General features: G+C 33.4%; 2 protein-coding genes across 33 annotated transcripts; both read right to left on the bottom strand.

The window, feature by feature from the left end:
- Window positions 1-2,968: 2,968 nt before the first annotated feature.
- LOC112023729 (putative disease resistance protein RGA3) lies at window positions 2,969-19,988 on the bottom strand. Of its 32 annotated transcripts, none has more exons than XM_065764133.1 (21): window positions 19,516-19,684; window positions 15,822-19,176; window positions 14,872-15,170; window positions 14,198-14,337; window positions 13,521-13,718; window positions 12,700-12,993; window positions 11,927-12,168; window positions 10,966-11,022; window positions 9,617-9,989; window positions 9,153-9,509; window positions 8,537-8,591; window positions 8,032-8,435; window positions 7,781-7,885; window positions 7,585-7,647; window positions 6,385-6,752; window positions 6,165-6,264; window positions 5,980-6,087; window positions 5,721-5,811; window positions 5,514-5,618; window positions 5,282-5,367; window positions 2,969-3,518 (listed from the first exon to the last, which is right to left on the bottom strand). In XM_065764133.1, exons 1-2 carry the CDS (start codon window positions 19,603-19,605, stop codon window positions 17,416-17,418), a joined length of 1,851 nt encoding a protein of 616 aa, XP_065620205.1. In that variant the 5' UTR covers window positions 19,606-19,684; the 3' UTR covers window positions 2,969-3,518; window positions 5,282-5,367; window positions 5,514-5,618; window positions 5,721-5,811; window positions 5,980-6,087; window positions 6,165-6,264; window positions 6,385-6,752; window positions 7,585-7,647; window positions 7,781-7,885; window positions 8,032-8,435; window positions 8,537-8,591; window positions 9,153-9,509; window positions 9,617-9,989; window positions 10,966-11,022; window positions 11,927-12,168; window positions 12,700-12,993; window positions 13,521-13,718; window positions 14,198-14,337; window positions 14,872-15,170; window positions 15,822-17,415. The 32 variants fall into 32 exon arrangements, with proteins under 32 accessions (XP_065620205.1, XP_065620194.1, XP_065620218.1 ...); XM_065764122.1 differs by having other exon boundaries at window positions 4,293-5,367; XM_065764142.1 differs by lacking the exon at window positions 2,969-3,518 and adding an exon at window positions 3,519-3,620.
- On the bottom strand, window positions 15,873-16,634 carry LOC136063560 (probable disease resistance protein RF9). Its single transcript, XM_065764117.1, has one exon. The coding sequence runs from the start codon at window positions 16,632-16,634 to the stop codon at window positions 15,873-15,875; it is 762 nt and encodes a 253-aa protein (XP_065620189.1).
- Window positions 19,989-27,451: the final 7,463 nt, after the last annotated feature.

Here is a 27,451-nt window from a genome sequence, read left to right on the forward strand (position 1 = left end):
CGCTATTTTTTTTTTTTTTTTTAATTTCCTTCCATTAATCACTATCTTCAGGGATAGGATAAAGAAATTCAGGAAGTTAAATAAGAAACATTTGTTTTATGATATAAATGAAAACAGAAAATTAAATTTGGTTTTTCATTCTTTTTTTCGTTTTTTTAATATCCAATAAAATTATTAGATGGAGTTTAAAATTTTTGCTCATCTGAAAAAATAAAAAATTTGTTGCTGATCTGTTAGCCAAATTGGCATTCCGTACTTGTTTTAATGATCCCTAAATTAGTGGGGCAATTCTAGGCCATAAGGCAACCAATTACTACGAGTTATGTTTTGATTTTATTTTTCATATAAAATAGCTAAAGTTTAAAATGAAAAACAATCATACACATGGCAAGTAGTAATTAATGAAACATAGAGTGATACACGAAAAGTAATATAGAGGATTTGCATTCCGAGAACCAACCTCATAGTCAAAGATCTTCATAGTTTCTACCATGTTTTTGTTTATTGTTTTTCCCTTGAGGAAAAATAAAAAAATATTATTGAATTGGAACTTATATGGAAAAATAAATTGATCCAATGACAATAGCAGAAGAGCAAACTCATACCTTTGTTTTATGTTTTTTGAATATTATCTAGAGGCAAGGACTCATTTCCTTTTCTATTTCTCTAAACTAGAACAAAACAGATTGGAGTGGGGTAGGAAGGGGGTGGAATGTACTAATTCGTGGATTGATTTGTAAATGAACTAAGTTGTTTATTTACAACTTGGGTTTGACTTAAAAAAAAAAAAAAAAAGTAATAACACTTCCCTCTCTTAAGTTTTGAGGTTTGAAGAAATTAAAATTCCCTTTTTATTTATATTAATAACAAAATATTTTAAATTTCTTTAAGATTTTCTTTATAAATTTAGAATAAAAATACAAAATTTATCAAATTCCAAAATATTTGCAACAGCAAATCTCTCTATAACTCGCTAAGAAAAAAAAGGGAAAAAAAGCAAAATTTATTACGTAATATTTTAAATTACACTTTAATTTAAAAATTAAAAATAAGGGTTTTTAATTTTGGAAACCTACCCTTAAGCACCAAGCTAGTACACAAAATTTTAATATTAATTTAACAAAGTTTAGTTAAACAGATGTAAAGAAAAAAATGTTTTTTCCCTTTAAGTTCAGATTGAAGTGTTATTTCTCCAAACTTTAAGAAAGGAGAATGTAATTACCCCTAAAAAAATGTGTATATTTGTTAATTTATTAAATACGTTAAGTTCAAGTTCAAGTTAAAGTTTGACTATTAAATAATTTAAATTCAAACATAATAGTATATTTATGAACAAGTTATTGAATGTCAAAATATGATACTCAATCTAAGTTATATAATATTATATGTTTGTATGCGTATATAATAGATTTGAAATTTTAGATTTTGGCTAATGCCATTACCTTCACATCTATTAAATTATGCCATAAAAGTCATAACAATAACATAGAACCTAATTGCTAACAATATAATATGGTCGTGGCTTTATCGTGGCCATAATTGCTAACTGCCTAATAAGTAAACAAATGGATGGTATAGAGCCTAACATGCTCAAAAGTTAGCCTTCATAAATCTTTATGTACTAATCTATAATTGCATCGTAGAAACTAAAATGAAGTAATAAAGACATCCTTAGTATGAAAGTAGGTTCGCTGCAAGACTATTTTGTGTTAGCTAGATAGATATCAAATGTGACTTTTTAAGAAAAAAAAAGATTTATTATTTCATACGAAAATGTTACACAAATTTAATTCTTTGAGAGGATAGTTAGTGGTAGAAGTACATAGCAATGCCACTTCTATAATCTCAAGTATAAGGCACCTAAAACATGCATTGTAGTTGATTGCATCTAAAACATACACTGTAGTTGTCACTTTGAATCGATCGCCCACCAAATACCAAAACTGAATACAATATTGCATTACTTGGTTTCCCTTTAATCTCCAACCTGATTTACAATCATAGCACGAGGGGCTATGCATCAAGTAGTTCACCGCATTGGACATCATCAACATTCCAGATGAAAGCGAGTTAACAAAAAAATTTCCACGGTTCTAACGAGTAGAATCCCATGCATGTCAGATGAGGATAATGAAAATAAAAAAGAGAAAATTAAGTGCATACTCCCAAAAGTTTCATGGCTATACACAAGTGACAGCACACAAAAGGTTCAAATAATCTAGAATAATACAAGTAAATGTTGGATGCAAATTATAGGCTCGAAATTGAAAACCAAGTTCACTGGTAATATAAATTTCTTGGTGTGCTACTGCTTCACAATATTGTTTCTTGAACTCCATGATATATACTACGGTTATGTGCCTATGATATGTTAATGGAGCTTCATCAATCAATACTGTTGTGTCTTAAATCAAGCATAGAGATTTTCCATTTCGCACTTTGGAGCTCTGTCATTCAACTGTGTAGAGCTTTATTAATAAGCTGTACCTGTACCAGAAGTTCAGAATGTAAGAAAGGGCTTTCCGAAGTATATCCTTGCGCTTATTAATTTCCATCAATTTAAAATGTGCTTCATCAAAACGTTCAAGACTGCACAGCCAAAGATGTAATAACGGGAAAAAATAGTTAAAAGTACTCATAAGCAAAGCCAATAAACGAAAATTTCCAAACTAAAGGGGCATTTAGGCAATTAACAGGAAAGTGTGAACCACAAAAGAATTTTGATGAAATTCTCTGCTCCAAATTTTGTGATAGTGTAAAGAATATAAAAGGATGATTCCAACGTTTAAGCACTTCTAAACTTCATTGAACAATCGATCAGGTGCTTTCACCATTAAACATCGTGATAAATTTTCCCAACATTGGATATAATTTTATGAATTTTACTAATATATACTTTAAAGGTACACACTAATTTTAGCATCTAAAACATACACTGTAGTTGTCACTTTGAATCGATCGCCCACCAAATACCAAAACTGAATACAATATTGCATTACTTGGTTTCCCTTTAATCTCCAACCTGATTTACAATCATAGCACGAGGGGCTATGCATCAAGTAGTTCACCGCATTGGACATCATCAACATTCCAGATGAAAGCGAGTTAACAAAAAAATTTCCACGGTTCTAACGAGTAGAATCCCATGCATGTCAGATGAGGATAATGAAAATAAAAAAGAGAAAATTAAGTGCATACTCCCAAAAGTTTCATGGCTATACACAAGTGACAGCACACAAAAGGTTCAAATAATCTAGAATAATACAAGTAAATGTTGGATGCAAATTATAGGCTCGAAATTGAAAACCAAGTTCACTGGTAATATAAATTTCTTGGTGTGCTACTGCTTCACAATATTGTTTCTTGAACTCCATGATACTACGGTTATGTGCCTATGATATGTTAATGGAGCTTCATCAATCAATACTGTTGTGTCTTAAATCAAGCATAGAGATTTTCCATTTCGCACTTTGGAGCTCTGTCATTCAACTGTGTAGAGCTTTATTAATAAGCTGTACCTGTACCAGAAGTTCAGAATGTAAGAAAGGGCTTTCCGAAGTATATCCTTGCGCTTATTAATTTCCATCAATTTAAAATGTGCTTCATCAAAACGTTCAAGACTGCACAGCCAAAGATGTAATAACGGGAAAAAATAGTTAAAAGTACTCATAAGCAAAGCCAATAAACAAAAATTTCCAAACTAAAGGGGCATTTAGGCAATTAACAGGAAAGTGTGAACCACAAAAGAATTTTGATGAAATTCTCTGCTCCAAATTTTGTGATAGTGTAAAGAATATAAAAGGATGATTCCAACGTTTAAGCACTTCTAAACTTCATTGAACAATCGATCAGGTGCTTTCACCATTAAACATCGTGATAAATTTTCTCAACATTGGATATAATTTTATGAATTTTACTAATATATACCTTAAATGCACACATTAATTTTTATTTTTGAAAAAAAATTTCTTAGAAATTAAAAAAGTATTGAAAATTTTTTCAATCCCGAAAAAAAGTTTTCAAAAGTGGAAGGCTTTAACTGGACCCTAATTTTATTTATTATTATTTTTTTTATAAGCTTCAATGATATATATTAAAAGGAACGATGTACATGGGGACAATTTGCAACAAGAGGGATTGAAGCGCCACAGGCAGATTGTCATTATTTAAACATAAAGGCAAGTTAGAGTTCATGGTAATTCTGGCTGCTATGTGGGCAGCAGAGTTACCAGATCTTCTAACCCAAGAGAAAGAGCACCTATTAAAAGAAAAAGCTAAGCTAAGGACGTTACTTTAAACAGTGCTAATGGACCAATCTGGACACACAGACGAGGAGGGTGGGTCACTGCATTCTTTGGAGTCTCTTTTGAAGATGACATGGATTGTGCAAAGAAGAGCTTGGAGAGGGCAACAGGGCTTGTGCATCTTGGTCCGTACATGTATTACTTTGCCAGCATGGTCTCTTGCAATAGCGGCTAGGGCTGTCGAAGATGTTGATACGGCAGCATCCATATTTACCTTTATCCAGTCTTGTGGGGATGGAGTCCAGCAGGTGTTAACGAGAGGGCAGTGTGTCTGTGAATTGCCTTGGGATATGAGGGAAAACTCAAGGGTTCTATCCCTGATTCTCAAGCTGGATTTTTGGATGATTGGTTGGTTTCCATTGTGCAGGGAGCTGTTTCTAAGGCACCAGATTTCATCAATGACAAAAGCCATGGTTGAGGCTATGAAACATTGCTGAATATCAGTGTTGGATGCTTGGGCGGGCACTAGGACGAATTTGATGATTTCCTCAGTGCTTTGGATGTGGTGTTCCTCAGGTTTTAGCCCCCAGCAGCTAGAGAACCAGAGGGCCCTAGCAACAGGACATGACAAGAAAAGATGGCAACTTGTTTCAGAGTTATGTCCGCATAGATTGCATGATGTATCTGTGATATGTATCCTATGCCTTAGATTGTCTCTTGTGGGCAGAGCAGTGGTTACTAATCTCCACAAAAGAAATTTGATCCTTTCTAGAGTTTTGATTTTCCATAGCCCTTTCCACTGAGTATCACTGATGGTACTGGTATTGAGAAATTCTGTGGTATGCTGGTATGCTGATTTTACTGAGAAAATTCCTCTTGAATTTGCCACCCATATGAGCTTATCTTTCTTAGGCCCAACATTGGATGTAAGGCCATTATTGCTATGAAAATTTTAGTGGATTTGACACCAAAAGAAAATCACAAGTATTTGGTGCAAGTATACAAAACGTGCATGATTCAGAAAATTAGGCCGTTACCAATGGAAGAAAAGGAAGAGCTTTAATTTGGTAGGAGTTGAGCATAACCATTGGAAAATAAGATATCAATTAGTCCACGTAATCCCCTACAATAACACAGTATAATGATATTGAGCAATGTGTTGGTTATAATTAAAAAAAGGGTAATTATAATTACAGATTTCTATAGTTTAAGTTCGTAGATAATAAGAAAAAGGTAAGATGATAAAGAAGAATAAGGATAAATAGTTACCTATATGCTGAATGAGAAACCCATTACCATAGCCTGTACTTTATGGCCTTTAATTTCACGCATATACAAATAAGTGGCTAACTGTAAAATTTGTGGACACTCGGACTGCAAGAGAAAAGTAAAAATTTTATTTTAGTGTATGGTTGTAAAATGATTACGAAAATGACATTGATCAATGAAAAAAGCTTTCAATATATCCCTCACTACCTTCAATTCTCGAGCCACAAATACACAGGTTACCATTGCTTGCAAATTTTATATCACCAAATGCCCTATCAAGTCCCTTTCTCAAAATATGCTGAATTCAAGGGAACAAAAATCAAATTATTGAGATAAGCCTATTGAATGAGAGAAATTAGAGTATATTAAGGATACAAAGCACAAGATTGTAAGCTAATATTTTGGCCACCAATACAAACAGTCGAGAACTAGGAACTTCTAGTTATAAGATAAAGGTAAAGCTCACCACTGCAGTGTGCAAATCCTTCTCAATGCTTCCAACTTCAAACATGGGCATCAATAAAGCTTGTTAGGCCTCATCCATTTGAGTGTCAGAACCAAAAGACCTTGTAACCTAAATCAGGATTAATAACCAACTTGAGACAGTTTTGAGATTAAATTATATGCATCAGGAGATAAGATCAGACTCACAATGCACAGGTTAAACAAAGCATATGATTACTGGAGTTCCACTATCAACGTTTTGAGGGAGTCCAGCCACAATATCTTTGAATGCACACCTTATAGTTTCCTACAGAGAAGGATGCTCTTTATGCAAGTTACAAATTATCATTTTCACAGCAACTTATTAATGCTCCAGTGCATAGCCCACACCTCTGAATAAGGGATCACAAAATGAATCCAATTTTACCTCTGCAACAAGCAAACCAATATTCATGCCAACATGAATTTCATCACCGTTTAGATAATAAAGTCCCTCTTCAAGTTCCATTTACTCCAAGCAAGTACAACCGGTTGAAATGCACAGATCAATAACCATTGAACATATAAACTGGTGTTGCCCAGTTAATGACAACTATGAAAATGAAGTTACAGAGTTATTTGTGGCAAACAATATATATTTAGTATATGTCCTAGGCACGAATGGTTAAACTACTTTGGAGGTGTCACTAACCCATATGATGTTCAGATTATGGTGCTACAAAAATTTTAACCTTTTGCATGACATTTCCTCTTGCACAAGATTTGCTTCCATAAGGAATATTGTTTCAAGTTCACCTTGCATAATAAATAAGACAAAATGAATTATAAATAAAACAAAAAGTATAACATCATTTTTAAAGATTGCCACGTAAATTATTTTGTATTTTTAATTGTGCATTCTAAGCCTTTGTATTGTCTTTGTTGTAGTACTAACTACGCATTCAAGTGCAACTTCTACAATCATAGCCACCAAAATGGTGTCTAACAAACCATATATTGTTTTGGTCTCTTATCTTTCCTCAATGCTGCCTTTCTTCTGTAAATTTTATAATACAAAATATTGATGTACAATTGACTTTTCAACTAAACTTAATTTTACGCTTAGAAACTAAACAATCTTGCAACTTATTATTAATTTATTGAGAAAGGAATCAATATAGGATCACAGACCAATTTTAAAGAAATTTCTTTTCATTAGTAAAAGATATCAAGATGAACTATGCTTCAGAATGCTAATCAAATAAAAGCAAAGCAACTAGTAGTAGTCAAGCAGACATTGGCACAAAGAAAGGTAGCCTTGACTGTTACGGTGTGATTTCAGTGTTATTTACAATTACTTAGTCTTGTACATTAAAAACCTAGATAGCAATAACATCTTGAAATTCAGTTCTAATCAATGGTGAGAAAATGCAGCAATTATTCAATGCAATGATGTGGGGCAGTCTAATAGAAAAAAATTGACAACTAGTTAAGCGAAAAAAGTGAATTGAATTTATGAAACATGAGTATCTAGCTCTTGATTGTATTAGAAACCTGAAACCCTCATATATGAATATGTGATACATCAACACAAGAACAGTATGACAGAGAGCAGCAGAAAGGCAAGAAGAGTTATAAGCAATTTTACTTTGCCTAAGCCAAAAGAGGAGGGAGAAAAAGAACATAAAGGTTTCCTGAATCCTGTGATTACCTAATGAAGAAATGAACCAAAACAAATGAGGATAGTAAAAAACTCCTTCAGCAAAAAAATTGTAATAAGTTAACAAGAAACTCTTGTTCACTTCCAGTAATGTTGTTCCATAAAAGCAGTATCGGATCGTTACCTCCCACATTCACAATCTTCCAGTTGGGATGTTGTTCCAAGGTGTTTGTAACATCTTTTTCAACCTGGTGTTTGCATCCCATGCTTGCCGCAGCACACTTTAGCCCTGAGACAAGAAACAAGCATATGACATTGATTAAAAGGTTGACATATATATATATATATATGTATGTATATATATATATATATATATTTTTTTTTTTTTAAGTACCTAACAGTTATAAGCATTCAAAAATATAGATAAGAAATTACATAAAGATTTTGCGGGTCACCAAATAGACTGGCCTCTACAGAAGACCAGCATTTGAAGTCAAGATTGTTTTTGCTGCATCTTTGAAATGATAACAGAGCTTTGTAGTTAAAAGTCTACTCGTGATGTCTGATGCCCATGGGAACACAAAATTTTGCATGATATCTGGACTGAATGAGAGCAAAGTATTCTTGTGCCCTTAATAGGTTGGAAATTATTGTTACTGACTATGGATCAACAAGAAAATGCAGCAAGCATCACGGAAAGAGAAGAATAAAAAGTTAACTGTAGGTAAATTAGAATTGAGGTGCCCATATCAAAGGCAAGAGTTATATGGCTTCAATACTGATATTTTTTGCTCATTCTGATGACAAATTTGGATTCTTTTTTCTTTATTTGGTCCAATCTTCTCTTGTCCACATTTTATAAATCCATTCCAGAATTAGGAAATTATAAAATGGCAACAAAAGGTAGGAATTTTTAAACAAAAAAAAAAAAGGCATTTACCAGTCTCTCTTGCATGGGATGTTTTATCCAAACACATCACAGTTCCCAACTCTCCCTGATTAATGAACAAGAAGAAAGAATGAGAGAATTAATGGATAAGCTTCATGCTTTTTTTTTGGGTGTTACTAAAGGGGAATTCTAGTTTCACTTCTAGGATTACAGATACCATAATTATGTTGAGCAATATTTTTGGCCTAAAAAAACCTTTGTCATCACCCTTTCTCAAATATACAATTTTTATAACAACAAAAATAGAAGAGTTATTTACTTTTTTTCGACTAAACTTCTTCTCTTGCTAGAAACTATACAATGTTCCAACTCATAATTGGTAAAACTGCTAAAAAGGAATGGACATAAGAACAAAATTTGTTGGAAACAATGAACATAAAAAGAAGAATTCGTTTTATGTGTGCCTATTTCTTAACTATAAACAATCATGTAATGTTGTAATATGGCTTTCTGCAAAGAAAATCAATTAGCTAATACAAGAAAGAAAAGAAAATTTATGGAGCATTTTTCACTAGTTTGATTGTTTGAAAAGCTGGAAGCAGTGATCAAACAAGAGATCTATGGCACCAAAAAAGAAGTGAAAGGAGAAAGAGTGAAGAAAAATCACACTTTGCCTCAACCATAAATGGAGAGAGAGGGAGTAGTTACAAAGTACATTTATCTTCAGTGTTCTGCAATCATCTGTATCATGAAGGAAATAAACCCAAATTAATGAGGAAACTCCAGGAATAAAATACATGATGGGATTGAGGTGGTAAAGACCAAATAAGTCATAAGAATCTAGTAGAAAACACTGTTCATCCAAGGATATAGGATTACAAAGAAAACAAGACACCACTGATGGCTACTTTATCTAGCTAACAAAGCCAAGGCATTGATTATATCTTCTTCTCTACTCCAGGCTATCACTTTCATTCTCCAATACATCCGTGCCACGAAATACTTCAGACTCTAAGACAAGAAACTGACAAATGGCATTAATTTGAAACTTGATTAATAGCAAGCACCTAACCCTACAAAAAGGAAAACTAGATAATTCGCAAGTGTTCAAAATTATAGATGGAGGACTACCTAAGATGTAGTGGTCAATTAACTGGTTTACTCTTGATGTGTCCACCCACATCTCGTTGACTTCTAAAAGAGAACAATTATTCATATTAAAGAACTTTCTTTGATACACCTATGAAATGATAATGAAGGTCTATACATAACCCTGTCTCAGTAGTGACTATCATTTCATTATAAGAGAGGTTCACCCTTGATGTGTCCATACTCCATACATCTTGTTGACCACTAAAAGAGACCCATTATCATAAGATATGCTTCCCATATTGCCTCTTTGAAATGATAATTGAGTGTTTTTTTAGCACCTCTCCCAACAATGCATCCATGTATAAAAGTTTGCACCAACACAAAATTTGCTTCTCCAGATAGAATTTAATACCTGGAATAGACAAGGCCAACCAAATATTAAATATTTAGTACATGGGAAGTGGAGATGGGGAAACAGGTAATGGAAGTATCATATGACGAAGGTAACACAATTAATATACCTCATGATAATGTAAGATATCCACTTTTCTCATCACACTTCAATACTTGACATTAATTTCTTCAATAATCCATATAAAATTCTATATTGACAAAAAGCAGCTTTACAGTTCTTCTAGCAATATATGTGTATGGATAAACAACGCCTCTTTTCTTTCTTTGTAAGAAATAAGAAAGGTAGCAATCTTGATATTTTCTAATGCTTTGATCTTATTTGTAGCAGAATGAAATTAAAACCACAAAAAAGAAAAAAGAAAAAATAAAAAAAAAATAAAACAAGAACAAGGGAAGTTGCATAATATGAGAATCCCCCCTATTATCTCCATTAACATTCAATCTGATCATTTTCCATTTTAAATAATTCCCCAATAATACTGGCAGTTATTTTTTTTTTATTTTTTTGCAAATAGTTGTTCCTCACTCGTGAAATTTATCTAGTTTACTAAGGAAACAAAATGCAGAACTTCAAAGTAAGGCTGATGAGAGGCAAAAATCAGACGATGCTAAGGCTACAATGAAGAATTTGGAAAAAGCTAATCTTTTAGATCATTATCACTTTGGAACATTCGAAAACTAGGAACTTCAAGTAAAAAGATGTTTATAAAGCCCACCTCTGTAGTGCAATACACCATTTTCTATGCTTAAAACTTCAAACACTAAGAGTCTTATTTAAGGTATGTAAACAACAAAAGACCTTTTCTATGGGGGAATTTGAACACTGGATGTATTGGAAACACCATGAGATGCAGTTGAGCTAAAAGACTCTTAATATTACACAACCCAGTACTAACAAAATCAAGGATCTTAAAATAATCCAATTTTACCTCCACAGCACAAACCAATATTTGTGTTGAATCATATTGCATTACCTCATATTAATATCACATAATTTCTTTCCAAGTCCCATCTACTCCAAGCAAGCACAACTGCTAAGATGCAAGAATTAATAATTACTTAACATAGAAATTGGAGCTGTTTCCCAAGCTAAAGATAACTATGTAAAGTCAAATCTTAAAGTTTAATGTCAAACAAGATATATTTTGTAACATGCCCTGGTCCTGAATGCTGCACACAGCTTTGGAGATGCAACTGACCCCTCATGATGTTCCAATCATGGTGCCAAATGGTTTTGCACGACCATTCCCTCTTCTGCAAGATGTGCTTTCCCAAATGAAACATAGTTTGGAGTTCACCCCGCACAATAAAACAAAGATGAAGGAATGATAGAATGAAACACAAAGCAGGAGTTAAGACAATTTTGCCAAGCTTTGCAACTGAGATTATTTTGTGGTATTAGACGTGCATTCTAGTGAAACTTCTAGAAGTACTACCCCTTAAAAAAATGAAAATAAAAGATAAAAAGCATATCTAGGAATGGATTTTTTTTTTATTAGTCATATCTAAGCAATGGATTTTGGACACAAATTCTTTCTTATTGCACTTTTCCTCACAAAATTTGTAATAAGAAAAAATGACAGCCAACTGTCTTTTCACAAAACTAAATTCTCTGCTTAGAAACTCCTAAATCTTAAAAGTAATGGTTAATTGCTTAGGAGAAAGAATTGATATAAGACCACAACCCATTTGAAAAAAAAAAATGTAATAGTTGGGAAAAATTACAAACTCAGGAAAAACAAATTTGGGGGGGAGGGTATATGAAGCATGATTAAACAGTTCTTGATTTTATGAGAAAGTTGAAAGCCCCCATAAATGAATGTGTGATAAAAGACATAATGACAAGTGAAAGAATAGAGGCAAGAAGTTATAATTTGCCTCAGCCAAAAGCAGAGAGAGAGCGAGTACATCTATGTGTAGTATTTCTATAATTACCTATATCATGAAGGAAATAAACCATAACCATAGAGGAAACTTGTTGAGTGAGGATAAGATCGAGGCAGCAAAGAAGTTGGAATAGACTATTAAGAAAATGTTATTCACTTCCACGAATGCTGCTCCAAAAAAAGCTCTTTCTTAACCAACTAACAAAGCCAAGGTATTTGTAATTTTTTCTTCTCACCCGGTGGTAACCAATTATACTTCACACTCTTCAATGTAAAGAATCACTTCAGCCTCTGAGACAAGAATAAAAAAACATGCGATTTTGATTTAAAACTTGATAACTTGCAAACATCTAACCCTATATCTATAAAACTTGCTCATCAACAAAATCATTTTGGAGTGTAAAGAGCCCGTCTCTTTCATCTTAAGATTAGCATATAGATTAAAGATGCGAATTATCTAATTTTCCTTTCATGTAACATCGCAGGGTAGCTAGTTTAGCTACATCTTTGAATTGATAATGGAGATTTTTACACACACACACACACAAAAAAAAAAAAAAAAAAAACCTGTGCTATGTGTTAGGATTTTAAAACTTTTAAATAATATGCTCAATGATATCCAACAAAAGGTGCATGTATAACCAAATCAAATCAGATTGAATGAGGCCCGAGGAGCATGAAACATTTTGCATGATGTCTGGACTGAATGAGAGCAAAATATACCTAGAACCTTGATAGGTTGGACATTATAGCTGTTAAAAATGGACAAAGAAGAAATGCAACAATAGAAAAATGGGGCAGAAAAAAGGAAAAAGAAGTTACCTGTAGGAGAACTATAATCGAAGTGCCCATATTAAACCAAAAGCTAAATGGCCTTGATTCCAAAATTTTTGCACAAACTGATGATGAATTTGGGGAATTTTTAGACTGGTCCAATCTTCAACTCTTCACCTTTTACATTTTCATTCTAAAATTGAGCAACTATGGATGGCGTCAAAAAGACAAACAAACAGCAGACTTTTATATAATTATTCCCTCTCCCTCTTTATTTGCATGAAACACTTCAATCACTAACAGACAAGAAAACCACATGCCCCTGGATTCAAACTCTTGAACCTGTGACATTAAAGCTGAAAATTATGAGCTCAATTTTCAAGCCCTCATAATTTACAGATAGAAGATTGCATAAGTTGCAAATGGTTATGTACCTTTCTGACCATTTGTCAGCATGTGATTCAAAATGAAAGCCTTGCTGCAATTTTAATATGATAAATGAATTTCTTTGGTGGGTCTTTCCCAAACATGCATTGATATGCGAAAATCTGCTCTAACACAAAACATACTTCCCATAGACTACAATTTGATTTCTGATTCAATGAGGCCTACAGAATAAATATTTAGGATGAGGAATTTACCACTGAGAAAACACTTTAAAAATAGAAAAGTCATCTTATCGTCAGTATGAAGAAGAAAAACCATATAAAATCAAATACAATAAAACAAGATGGCTTTAGTTTTTTTTTTATAATCATAAAACAAGATAACATATTGAATAACAAGGGAATATGAAAATAAGTAAAATGCAGTAGTAAAATGACGTTAATATTCTCATAAAAAAAAAAAACGTTAAACTTCAATCTGACCTTTTCTTTCTTTCCAAATAGATAAATCTCCAACACATTTTTTGTAATTCTGTGAATAATGGGCAAATAAAATTGAACTATTTGGTCACAAATCTGACGAATTTATCATAGATCTCCAGTTTCTTCAATGGAGTTGCCAGAAGAAAGTCTGGCAGCGTCTTCAGCTTGGGGCATTTCCAAATTTCCAATCTCCTATCTCTGTTGAATCAAATTGCATTACCTCATATTAATATCACAAAAGTTTTTTCCAAGTCCCATCTACTCCAAGAAAGTACATCTGCTAAGATGCAAGAGTTAACAATTACTTGACATATAAATTGAAGCCGATTCCCAAGGCAAAGACAACTATGTAAATTCAAATCTTAAAGTTTAATCTCAAACATTTTGCAACATGCTCTGCTCCTGAATTCTGCAGATAGCTTTGGAGATGTAACTGAATGTGTGATAAAAGACATAATGACAAGTGAAAGAATAGAGGCAAGAGGTTATAATTTGCCTCAGCTGAAAGCAGAGAGAGAGAGAGAGAGAGAGAGAGCAAGTACATCTATGTGTAGTGTTTTTGTAATTACCTATATCATGAAGAAAATAAACCATAACCATAGAGGAAACTTGTCAAGTGAGGATAAGATTGAGGCAGCAAAGAAGTTGTAATAGACTATTAAGAAAATGTTAATCACTTCCACGAATGTTGCTCTAGAAAAGAGTATCCAACTCTTTCTATCCAACTAACAAAGCCAAGGTATTTGTAATTTTTTCTTCTTGACCGGTTGTCACCTCTTATACTTTGCACTCTTCAATGTAAAAAATCACTTCACGTCTGAGACAAGAAACAAAACATACAATATTGATATAAAACTTGATAACTTGCAAGCATCTAACCCTGTATCTATAAAACTTGATCATCAACAAAATCATTTTGGAGCCTAAAGAGACCTTCTCTTTCATCTTAAGATTAGCATATAGATAAAAGATGCGAATTATCTAATTTTCCTTTCATGTGTCACATGGCAGGGTAGCTCTTTTAGCTACATCATTGAATTGATAATGGAGATTTTTACCCAAAAAAAAAAAACCTGTGCTACATGCTAGGTTTTTAAAACTTTTAAAATAATATACTCAATGATATCCATTAAAAAATTGCATGTATCACCAAATCAAATCAGATTGAATGAGGCCCGAGGAGCATGAAACACTTTTGCATTATGTCTGGACTAAATGAGAGTGAAACATACCTAGACCCTTGATAGGTTGGACATTATAGTTGTTAAAAATGTACAAAGAAGCAAATGCAACAATAGCAAAAAGGGGCTGAAAAAAAAAACAAAAAATAAGAAACAAAAAAACAAGTTACCTGTAGGAGAACTATAATCAAAGTGCCCATATTAAACCAAAAGTAAAATGGCCTTGATTCCAGAATTTGGGTAATTTTTGGACTGGTCCAGTCTTCTACTCTTCACCTTTTACATTGTCATTCCAAAATTAGCCAACTATGGATGGCATAAACAGACAAACAAACAACAGACTTTTATCTAGTTATTCCCTCTGATCCCAGTGCTAACATCCCACTCTCTCCCTCTTTATTTGCATGAAACACTTCAATCTAAAGGACAAGAAAACCACATGCACTCCTCCGGATTCAAACTCTTGAACCTGTGACATTAAAGCCAATGATTATGAGTTAAATCCTCCTGCTAAATATTTATTCTAGAAATTTAATAGATAGAAGATTGCATAAGTTGCAAATGATCACATACCTTGCTGACCTTTCATTTGTCAGTATGCGATACAAAATGCAAGCCTTACTGTGATTTTAAAATGATAAATAAATTTCTTTTGTGGGTGTTTTCCAAACTTGCATCCATACGCGCAAATTTTCTCCAGCACAAAATATGCTTTCCAAGTATGAGGATTTTACCATAGAGAAAACACTTTCACAAAGAAGAGTCTTCTTGTCATTGGTATGAAGAAGAAAAACCAAATAAAATAAAAATACAATAAATTAAGATAACTTTTTTTTTTTTTTTTGGATAATCATAAAACAAGATAACATATTGAAGAACAAGGGATTATGAAAATAATTAAGACGCAGTAGTAAAATAACGTTAATATTCTCATTAAAAAAAAAAAATAGTTAAAATTTAATCTGACCCTTTTCTTTTTCTTTTCAGATAGATAAATCTCCAACACATTTTTGTAATTTTGTGAATAGTGGGCAAATGAAATTGAGCTATTTGGATGGATGCGACTTGATATAAAAAGAAAGAAAGAAAAAAACGAAGGACACAAAGTGAAAGAAGTTACCTTAACTGAATGGATGGGACTTGCAACGCCCCCAATCGATCGAACTGAGATTTAATATTGCGTTGGACGACCATCTCTTCGCACATATGTAAAATCAATAAAGATGTTGGGTATGTGAGAAATCTTGGGCCATTGATCTCCTATCACTGTTTTGCAACATTCCCTGAGAATTGGACTAGCATTGATCCTCAGCGTCTTCAATGGAGTTGTAGGAAGGAAGTCTGGCAGTGACTTCAGCTTGGGGCATTCCCAAATATTCAAATACTGAAGACGTGGCATAATAGTTATAGTAACACCACTTTTTTGTGCTTCTTCTCTCATTGTTCCTCCAATCCCATCCCATTCTTCCCACTCTTCCATATCCCAAAATTTAAGAGACTTTAAATTAGGGAATAAGACAAGCGGAGAAGAAGAAGATGATGATGCCGATCCCTTCTCGTCGTCTATCTTGTTGTTGTTGTTGGATTCTTCTTCTATTCCCAAAAATTCAACGCTCACCTTTTTCACTCTTTCCGTATTACTTATCCATAATGATTCGAGGAGCAATAGCTTCCCCAAAGTGGAAAAATGCTCTCCATTATTCAGATTGACACATGAAAGTGATTTCAATCCGGGTAAAGTTGCCAACGTCATACAATTGGAAATTCGACAATCGATAGTCAATTCCTCTAACGAAGTTTTCTCGAGGAAGTTGGGCAATGACTTTAGCTTTGGGCACACATCAATTGTCAAAACCTGAAGACGTGGCATAATTAAAACTAATTCTGAAACACAACTTTCTCTCATCCCATCCCATTCTTCCCACTCTAGCATAACCTCAAAATAGAGAGATTTCAAATTAGGGAATGAGATTAAGTGATGATGTTGATCCCTTCTCCTCATCCTTCTTCCTATTGGATTCTATCCCCAAGAATTCAACACCCACCTTTTTCACCCTTTTTTGATAAGATATCGTTAATGATTCGAGGAAACACAGCTTCCCCAGAGGAGGCAATTGCTCTAACTTATCCCAATGCTTAAGCTGAAGCTTTTTCAAAATGGTCAAAGACATCACCCAATTAGGATACCCTGTGCCCCCGTACCCATAAATCCATAAACTCTCCAACTCTGGATGTGGCTCCAACGCATTAAGAACTAATTCATCATTCTCCTCTCTTCTATTCTCAGCTTCCCCACCAAACCATAATCTCAACTCACGGAGGTGTATCTTCTTTTTTAGTTGTGCATTCTCAGCCTCTTGTACATCTGTTACGTTTTCCAGGCCTTTTATCTCAAGAGACCCTTTAAGGTGGACTAGATTCTTCAACTCTCCAAGTTTACATTCCCCAATATTGTTTATACCACCTATTATGAATTTCTCTAATGTTCTAAGAGAACTCAATCTCCCAATCCCTTTGGAAAGGGTTCGGTCAATGCATGACAACCATCAATAAGAAGATGTCTCAATTTAATTAGTTTAACCATTCCTTGAGGTAATTTCTTAATTTTACGACAATTACTAATATCCAAATTTGTAAATTACATAAATTACACATTGTTTCAGATAATTCTGTAATATCAGAACAACCTGATAAATTGAAAAATCTTAAACGTTTTAATTTTTCCACTTCATTTGGAAGTTTTTCTCAAAGGCACTATATTCCAAATTCAATGACCGGAGACATGTCAAATGTTGGAATAAATCAAGTGGAAAGACAATGCTTGAATCTCTAAAAAAAAGAGTTCGTAGATTTTTTGCATTATAAATAGATACTGGAAATTGTGTTTTCTTCTTTAATTCTAATGTCAAATGGCGAGCACTTTTTAATTCTATCCCCAATACTTTGTCAACATCAATTGTGAAGCATTCATTTGTTGTCATTGTTAGGGCAAAGTCATGCACTATATCATGCATTTTACATCTTATTATCTTATCATCATCGTTGTCATCTTTCTCAAAATCTTGGAAGAAGGAGTGCATAACTAATTTTTCAAAGTGCCTTTCTCCCATATCCTCCATATCATATTTCGAGCCAGAATATCCTTGTGCCATCCATTGGTAGACCAACTCATTTCTAGAAAAGAGATAATTCTTTGGAAAGTTAGCACAATACAAGAAGCATTGTTTTATTGCTGACGACAATTCATTATAACTATATAATAATGGTCCTAAAACACCATTTTGAACATCTTCTAATTCCCATAAATTACTGTCCAAAATATTCTTCCATTTTTGCCTACTTCTTTGGCCGCCCATGACACTCCCTAGAATCTTTGCAGCGAGTGGCAAGCCTTTACACTTATTTGCTAGTCCTCGACCAAGTTTTCCTAGTTGCTCATCGTCTTTGTCAACAGACGCCACTAGACTGCATATCAACCAGCTGTCTTCGTCAGATAATACATCTAAATTGATGGTATAAGCACTATTTACCATCTTTGCAACTCCCTCCTTACATGTGGTGATCAAAATTCTACTACCTTGAGCGCCACATTTGAGTGCAAGTACGAGTGGCTCCCAATCATTGGGTTTTTCAGACCACACGTCATCTAAAACAAGAAAAAACTTCTTTCCCCTTATCAAATCACAAATTCTATTTACTAGATTTTGCAATTCAGTATTGTCAGGGGGTTGATCTACAATAGATTCAATGATTGCTTTGGCAACCCTAATCTGATCAAAAGGATTAGAAACACATACCCATATTAGTGTTTCAAAATGGGCCTGCACATCAACATCATTGTAGGCTAGTTGGGCAAGAGTTGTTTTTCCCATACCTCCCATGCCTATTAAGGAGATGACATGGGGGCTCTTTTCTTCTTGGCTACCCTTGCCCAAGAGGTTGCTCACTAGCTCATTCCTTTCCTTATCACGACCACATATTTTAGACACATCAATAAGGGAGGTAGTTTTTGGTCGAGCAACTGCTTCAGTATCCCTATTCAAGTAAATCCTAAACCCGAACCTGTCACTCTCTTTGCGAAGCTCATCTAAGTTTTCACTCAATTCTTTTATTTTGTGAGCAATACCGTGACGCAAACCAAGTTTTTTAAATTGACGAAAACAACACGAAGAGGAAGGGATGAAAGAGCATACCTTCTTTAGAATAGGGGAGCTTTCAGCTTTTTCTTGTTTCTCAATTTCTGATTTGATCATTGCAGTGTTCCACTCGTCCAGCACATCATCCATCTCGTAGGATACATCTTTAAGCCTTTTTAACCAAAGCTTCACAGCTTCCTCCTTCAGCTGTCTTTTCTCAGCATCATCAAGCACCGCCTGGATGGTTCGGAGATTGCCTTCAAGCTTTCGAACTTCTTCATCAACACCAATGACCAACCTTATCTCTTGTTCAGCCTCCTGAAAAGTGATTGAAGCAAACTGCTCCAAGAGAGAAGAAACTATAGATTCAGCCATACTTGGAAATGGAAGTTTGATAGATATCAGAAGAAAATGAAAGAAACTAGGATAATGGATTTGCGAAAGTGATTAGAGGTGCTACAAATGTTCTTCTTTCCTGCTTTTATAATTGACAGGAAGAACCAAGGAATCTATCACGGGCACTCAACATTGATAAAAGGCAATTATGTAGGGACAACTTCTTGTTGTATACTAGCATATAATTGTTACAAGATCTTTACCACCAAACAAAGAAAAGCATAACCCTTAAGCGAAAAAGCAAAAGAAGGAAGAAAAGAATCAGAGGAAAAGCTAAAGGACCATCTGATGTTTATTACGCTCGGTCAAGCTTTGTTGGATGCTGTTAAAAGATGAACATTTACGCAACGCAAGGGATCCATATATATGCATTGCTTCTTGTCTTGGTAAAATATTTATTCTTCTAGTTTCTTTTCTTTTTTTTTTTTTTTTTTTGAACTTGAAACAGAGACTATCTGAACACATTACCTTTTTGCAGTTTGAAAGATTGATGCATGCTTTATACATTGAGATGTGCGGTGACCTTAATTGAAACTCTCCTTGTGGGAAATTAAAACGTTGCAAAAAATGTCAAACTAATAATTAAACTATTTAATGTTTCTCAAAAAAAAAATTTGAAGTATTTAATTTGTAGAATCATTTAAGTCGTCATAGAACGAAGGAAATGCTAGCCCTTCTCAATCTATGGTGCTCTGCACCAACGACTTTACCCCAATAAAGCAAAGCTACAGTCGTTTTATTAACTAAACAAAGCTACCTGTCGTATTTCCACTGTTATGTGAGATGAGTTGTAAAACACGTGATATGCACGTGGTTAGTTAGTTAATCAAGATTCTTTTTAGTTAGTCACGTAACTGATTTAGCAGTAAGTTAGTTTTTCTCTTGGATTCCATTATCTCCGTTTATTCACATATATAAGCAGAGGACCATATGTAATTATTCAATTTTATTCATTCAATGAAATCTGAGTTTTCCTCTCAGTCTTGATAGATAGGTTTCTTATTCAGCCAAAAAAAAAAAAAAAAAAGATAGATAGGTTTCTTTGTTTGTGGTGCTCCTTGTGGCTCTAATGGCCCAATTATGTTTATATGCAGATTTTGAGCCTTTTTTGTGGGTTGTGTCTTTAAGCCCAGGAAAAAATAAGTCATAAACAAAACTTTTCCAGTATCAAAGTATGGATCTATGTTAACATTAAAAAAAAAAAAAAATATTAACTACATTGTAATATGGACTAAAATAAACCCCATAATTTGACATTAACTCAAAATTAAACCTTGAAGTTCCAATTGCATCAAAATTCGGGCTATAATTTTAAAATAGTTGCAATGGAATATTTAGTGACTCTTTATTAATTAAAAGTAATGCAAACTCTTATGTACTGCACTTGAATTTTTTTTTTTTTTTAATTTGGTAATTACAATGAGAGAAAGGAGATTTGAACTTTGAATTTTTTTTGTTGAAAACACTAAAATGTGCCAACTAATTAAGCTACAAACTCTTGACTTAAAAACTTATAAAAATAAAAATAAAAATAAAAACAAAACCAAACCAAACCAAACCTCTAATAATCAAACTGTGGAGAATAGAAATTTGGTAAGGTTACATTGCCACGTCAAGGAGGCCATTGTAGTTCCAAGGAGATCACACCCTCGGACAATAAGGCCACATTAGTGGCACGTTACCAAAGGAGGTCATATTGTAGAGAAAGAGTTTCGGAGAAGGGGTTAACCTTGACATAACTGAAGGAATGGCGGCTGCCACCACATTTAATACATCCCACCAAACCTTCTGGCTGTATTTATGTGGAGAAGACCCATAAACAGTGCTGTTTTGATTGCCACGACTTACAAGGGGTTTGCGAAGGTGTCTGATGGGACAAATACTTAAGTAATGGCCTGGACGATCAACAAATAGAGGGCTAGGATCATCTAAAGAGAGCTATATAATATGAAAGACCTTCCAGGGAGAGGGGATCGAGAAATCTGTAGAGAAAATACTATAGCAACAGGAGCTGAAATTGTATCAAAGTTTAAAAGAAGTATAATTAAGGACCACTCTCCTCAGATTTTGCCGAGGAAGGTTTTCTTTGCACAAAGTTTGTTTTTCTTTACTTTCTCACTATCTTTAATCCACTATGCGTGTTGTTCGACACATTGAAGCCTAGTCTTTAAGCCCACTCTCTGCAAATTCATTGTATTGGGCTCTTTGGGCCTAAATCCTTCTACCTTTTGGGCTCAGATCCAAACCCTGCCCCTACACAAACATAGCAAAAATGTAATTTTTGTGGGAGGCTTTTTACTTTTGTTTCTGTTTTGTGATTAAAATGCCAATTTGAAATCATGCGAATAAATTTTTTACTTTTTAGACTAGTCTCACTTGTAGTTAATTTACGTAGTTTTTGTTACTTTAGTTAATTGAAACTCAATGAAAGTCCATATTACAATATCGTCAAAACTATGGTTTATATATTAATGAACCTTCAAGATTTTAGTTAAACCTAGATTAACTACATTGTAATATGGACTATATTAATCCATTTATAAAAGGATTATGCACATGATCAATGATGCTAGTTTCCAGGGTAGTGGCTTAGCATGACCCACAAAATACTGAATTAATACTCAAATTCTATCACATGTTCTTAGTTTTTACAGTATTAATCAAACAAATAAACTTTGGAAAAAGTAATGGAGCAAGGAATTGTTCAAAGATGGGATAATAATTTGTAACAAATACCAACTCAATTCGCTTTATCTTCTTTACTTGCTTTGTTGTGCTCCTTTTTCTTTCTTTCTTTTGTATGGTGGCTTAGTCAGTAGACCATATGGCTGGAATCATTAAACCGAGACCCTTAAGGTGGGGAAGCTAAACCTCATGGAGTCCTAAGATTTAAAAAAAAAAAAAAAAAAAAAAAAACTAACCAAAAGCCATAACTTTAACCCTTGCTCTGCTTTCATATATTTCTTAGATATCTCTCTCAGGCATTTAATCAAATAGTTGTATAGCATACTCAAAAGTAATAATGCAACACGCATTCACTAGAGCACTAGCCACATAAACATCAATTGCAAAAACAATATAAAGAATATATTCCATTCATTTGATATGTATACTATAATTTCAACCCCAAATTTTAATATTTTTTACATTTGTAAATTTTATTAACTTCTATGAAACAAACAAGCTCACAGAAACCCAACCCCAAAAAATTAAACCAAACCAAGAAATTCCTCTAGAAATTCACTCATGGAAAGAAAAAAATAGAGGGTTCTTTGTGGATTTAAATACTAATACCAGCAAAAAAAAGAACGAAAGAAAGAAAAGAAAAAAACATACCAGGTGGTGGCTGTCAAACAGTGATGGAAGCACAAGCTTCCATCAAGACACTAGCAGCGATACGACGGGGCTACCTATCACGGTGGCTCTGGTTCTGCCGTGTCTCTCCTCTCTCGAGTGCCACAGACCTAGCTTTCTCTTCTTTCCATCGATTTCACATTAATAAAGTTGAGTTTGATAATTTTTAAATCTCACGTGTATCTCATATGCTCTAATTCTGTTAGCTTTTTAACACCAAACTAAAGAGCATCCCCATCAGCTTGTGCATAAATGTGCAAAATGAAAAAAGTAACTAATTTTACACAATTTGAGCAAAAAATCATCCACATCAGTAGGTGTAAACTTGTGTATAAATACACAATTACTACAATAACCATGCATATATGCACGGTTACTGTAGCATGTGTATTTAATATTTTAATAATTTTTTCTCTCTCCTGGTCTCTGATCTCACTCTCACTCTCACCTAACTCTCTCCTTATGTCTGCTCTCACCTCACCTCACTCGCCATTTTCCTCATGCCTCCACTATCGCCGATCATCAAACCCTCACTCTTAACTCTCTCCCTTTTCCTCATTTGATCAAATCATTTGATAAAATAGATAATAAAAGCCATTCAAAAAGAGAACTAAACAAAAAGAGAGAAAGCAAAAATTCATTCTCTTCTTATCTCAGATCTAATCGTAAGAAAAAAAAAAGTCTTTTTCATCAGGTTTCAGCAGCAACTTTGTCCCTTTTTTTTTTTTTTCAAGTATGGGAGCGGCATACGGAATGGCGAAGTGTGGAGTTGGGGTGTGTCGATGGGTGTGATGAGTCCAGAGTTGGTGATGAAGTCAATTGTGTCGGTTTCAGATTGAACTAGTGATGAGACTAGAGCGTCGATGGCGTCGATTGATTGGGTTTCAAATTGAGTGAGTTTCGAAGTGTTTGTTTCTTGGATTGAGTGGGTTGATTTTCCTTGATGATACTGGTTGGGTGCATGATGATGGAGAAATTATAAGGTTTACATGGTGGACAGGTTACGTGGTCCACCATTCTATTAAAAGACTCACACTTGTTTAAAATTATTAAGTTAGAAATTTTTTTTAAATAGAAACTAATTACTGACTCAGCAATTTTAAACAAATGAGAGTCTTTTAGTGGAATGATGGACAAGTGACGTAATCCGTCAGAGAACGGTATAATTTCTTGTGATGATGGTGGCTAAGTGTGGAGAGATCGTTGGTATTGTAGGTTTTTTTGTGCATAATAGAAGGAAAATTTGCACCCACTGATGTGGATGCTTTAAGAGGTATTAATTTGGCAGATGTGTATAGTTTATGGAGCAAATTGGCCAATATAAAAGTTCAGGGAGTGTTTGGCCAGTGGTTGAAAGTTGAGGGGGTGTATGAGCATTTTTCCCTACAATATAACCAAATCTGAAATATTTTGAATGTACAGGGTTTAGTACAAGGATGGAACCATGATTTCAAGTTAGGGGGTCAAAGTATAAATAAAAAAAATATGGGCTACTGGTTTGCTGTCATTTTTTTTTTTTTTTGGGATAAATTTTACTTTAAACCCTCCAGTTTAGAGGTAATTCAAATTAAACCCTATAATTTCAAAAGTATCAAATTAAACTTTATATATGAAATTTTTTGTGTCTATATACTTTCTCCAAATTTTAACTCCAGAAAGAAATTTGTTACCTTTCACTAGAATTAAATTGTTTATGCAAAAACAATTAAACTAAGAAAACAATCTTCCCTTTCTCCGATTTTCTTAATATATTTTATTTTTATTTTTTTTTGGAGGTGAGTTGGGGGGCCAACATTAATTCAAACGATATATTAAAGCATTTTCTTGCCATAAAACCTTTTATGGCTAATAATGGTGAGACTTATACAAAAGCTCACCAAAAATAAATCCTTCATAAAAACCATAACAACCCTCTAACACCCAATTATTATTAATTTTCAAAACCCAAACTTTCTCTCATTCCCCACCAAACCCATATCACTAAAACAAAACAAGAAGACTATGTAAACAACCCAATTCCTCCTTTGGGTCCCACAAGTGTAGTAGAAGTTTTTGATTTAGGAAAATTCTTACATGTTTCTGGAGCAATGTTCCCTCCTCTCACGAGAGATGGGCCCCATTGTAGGACCCATGTGTGGGGCCCTCCCCTCATGTGAGAGGAGGGAGCATTTTTCTCAGAGCACCTAGTATTTCCCTCGACTTAGGTATTGCATAAACCCTATTTACTCAATTGGGTTTGTGCAATTTTTGGAGAGCAAGGCTAGTGAGATTGACTTTGATGATGTGAGGATGGTTTGGGTTGACACTATATTGTGAAGAATGAAGACAAACAAGCATTCTTTTGTTAAATTTTTTGGGCCAAAGAAAATGAACGAGCCTTTTCTCTTTTTATTTTTATTAAGTTTTTGTTAAAAAAAATTTGGGCTAATAATTTGTGGACTATGGTGATTTGGGCCGATATATTGTTTTTTGGGTTAATTTGTGGAGTTATTTTGGCTAATCTACATAAGGAGGCCAAGATTTTGGTGGGAGTTGGGAACCAAGTTTTATTTTCCTTGGACTAATTCAAATTAAACCTTAATATATGTACAAAAATTTTTCTTTCATAAAGCTCAAGGGGGCAAGGCCTCTTTGGGCCCTTGTGTGGTTCCATCCCTGGTTTAATATCACACAAATAACATCTTAAAAATCAAGATCTTGAAAAGAAAAGAAAAAAGTGTTAATGTAAAGTCTTATTTTAAGTAGATAAACAAATAAAAGACGATGCAATAAGATTTATACATTTCAATTCAGAATGAAACAAGATACAATACTCCAATAATGGAAAGTTTAGGGGCTTTGATGTCTGAAGGAGAAGGAAGGTTATATAACACAAATAAAAGAACGTTTAGAAACAAAATAAATAAATAAAAAGACTTGTTTTCGACATCATTTAACAGATTAGTATTTGCATTCTAGTGACAATTATGGATTCCACCATTCAATGCAATAAAGTAAAGCTTTCTATCTCCTGAAAGGTTTTATCTATACTATTTAGAAGCGGATCCCCACTTTGGATTGGACTTTTATATGAGTCAAAAATACTCCTAAACCTTAGGTTTAACAGGAAAAAAACTTGAGGACAACCAGGTAAAAATATATGAGAGATGCTACGTCTACAACATTTTTACAACAAATCATAGGTGGTTAGTTGTTATTGGTTCAAATTTGAAACTAACACTAAGATTGTTTTTTTGCCCCAACAATAACAACCAATAACAACCTGCCACCTATGATTTGTTGTAGAAATGTTGTAGACATATCATTCCTCAAAATATATTTCCAGCACCACTTAAAATGCCTATAAAATAGGATACTCTCCTGCTAATCTATATTTTCAAAACAAACTTATCCATTTTTTTTAAGGAAAATTATGACACTAGACAAAAAAGAAAAAAAAAAAAACCTCATTGCATGCATGAAACGCGTGCGATGAGGCTAGTTTTGATACTAATTGTTTAGATTTACTTTTAGAAATAAATGTTTTAAAATATGTTTTATATAAATAGATGAAAATATTTCAATTAACGTATTAAATTATAAATTATATAAAATGTTAGATTCTTTTTCTAATGCATGTATTTTTTATAAAATATTAACTAACAATACATGCATCTATAGAAAGAAGATACCAAAATTTAAATTGATAAAATCATATTTAAGATTGACTATGTCACAAAAAAAATTAAGTGGATTAATGATATTACCAATTGAAATGAAAATTTAGGGAAACTTGAACACAAAAGCATATTATTAGTAATCTTGCATCTCATAAGGTAAGATTTAAAAAAAAATGGAAAATATCAAAACATAAATATTATTTAATTAACATTTAAAAATAAGAGAAGACTCCACTATAAATTGCCGCCTCATTTCCAAAACTATGTTGAGGTGGCCATAATTGAGCCTTATTATTGTGGACTGCAAATTTGAGCAAGGTTTGAACGAATCTATTTAAAGCTATACGAGGTATTCGACGTAAACAACACCATTCAAAATTTACAAGTTTTTTAAAATTTTATTTTATATTTAAAATACATTATACATATGCAATATATTTGGGGCCATATTTTGCATGGAATGCATTTAACATGCCAATAACAAACTTATTATTTCATTATTTTGGCATGATCATTCTAGTATTAGTAGAAAGAAATCAATTTAATTGAGGCTTAAGTATTTATAAACACACAAATATCAAAATGATAGTTGAAATACTAGTTGCGAAGAAGTGTTCAACGATTACCACCATTAGGATATTGGAAGAAACTAATAATTCTTCACAACTAGGCCAATCATTGGGGGAAAGAAGCTATGCACTTTATTCTTTTCTCAAGCACATTCATCATCATCACCCTTTCTTTCTTTTTTTTGGTAGTAACGGTATCCATAACAGTCCAAACACCTGATTCTACTCTCTTTAATTACTGATTCAGAATCTTTCTTAAATGAATCTTTAAGAGAGAATTGATATTTGCAATCTTCTTTCCACAGCAACAATCCTAGAAAACCCATGTTTTCTATTCCTTCCCATACTCCATGATCTTTCTTAACAAGGTGCTTTTGTCGATTCAACTTTATTGAAATCTTAATACTCAACAAATGCCTTTCTCTTGAAATTCATTCTTGCCTCCAAAGTTGTCTCTGCCATCTCAATACATCTGTTTACTAGTAATTGAAGATTTGGATATGTCTGGAAAATTGAGTCAACTACTCTAGGAGTTTCTTAAGGTTGAATGCATTGCAGTCATGTATCTACGAGCTAAATCTCTCTTCGTATGGTTTTTTGATTGGAGATTCTAAGTTGTTGTCAAGATCATTCAAA

Source organism: Quercus suber, unplaced genomic scaffold (assembly GCF_002906115.3).
Source record: "Quercus suber isolate HL8 unplaced genomic scaffold, Cork oak 2.0 scaffold_542, whole genome shotgun sequence".
Lineage (NCBI taxonomy): Eukaryota > Viridiplantae > Streptophyta > Magnoliopsida > Fagales > Fagaceae > Quercus > Quercus suber.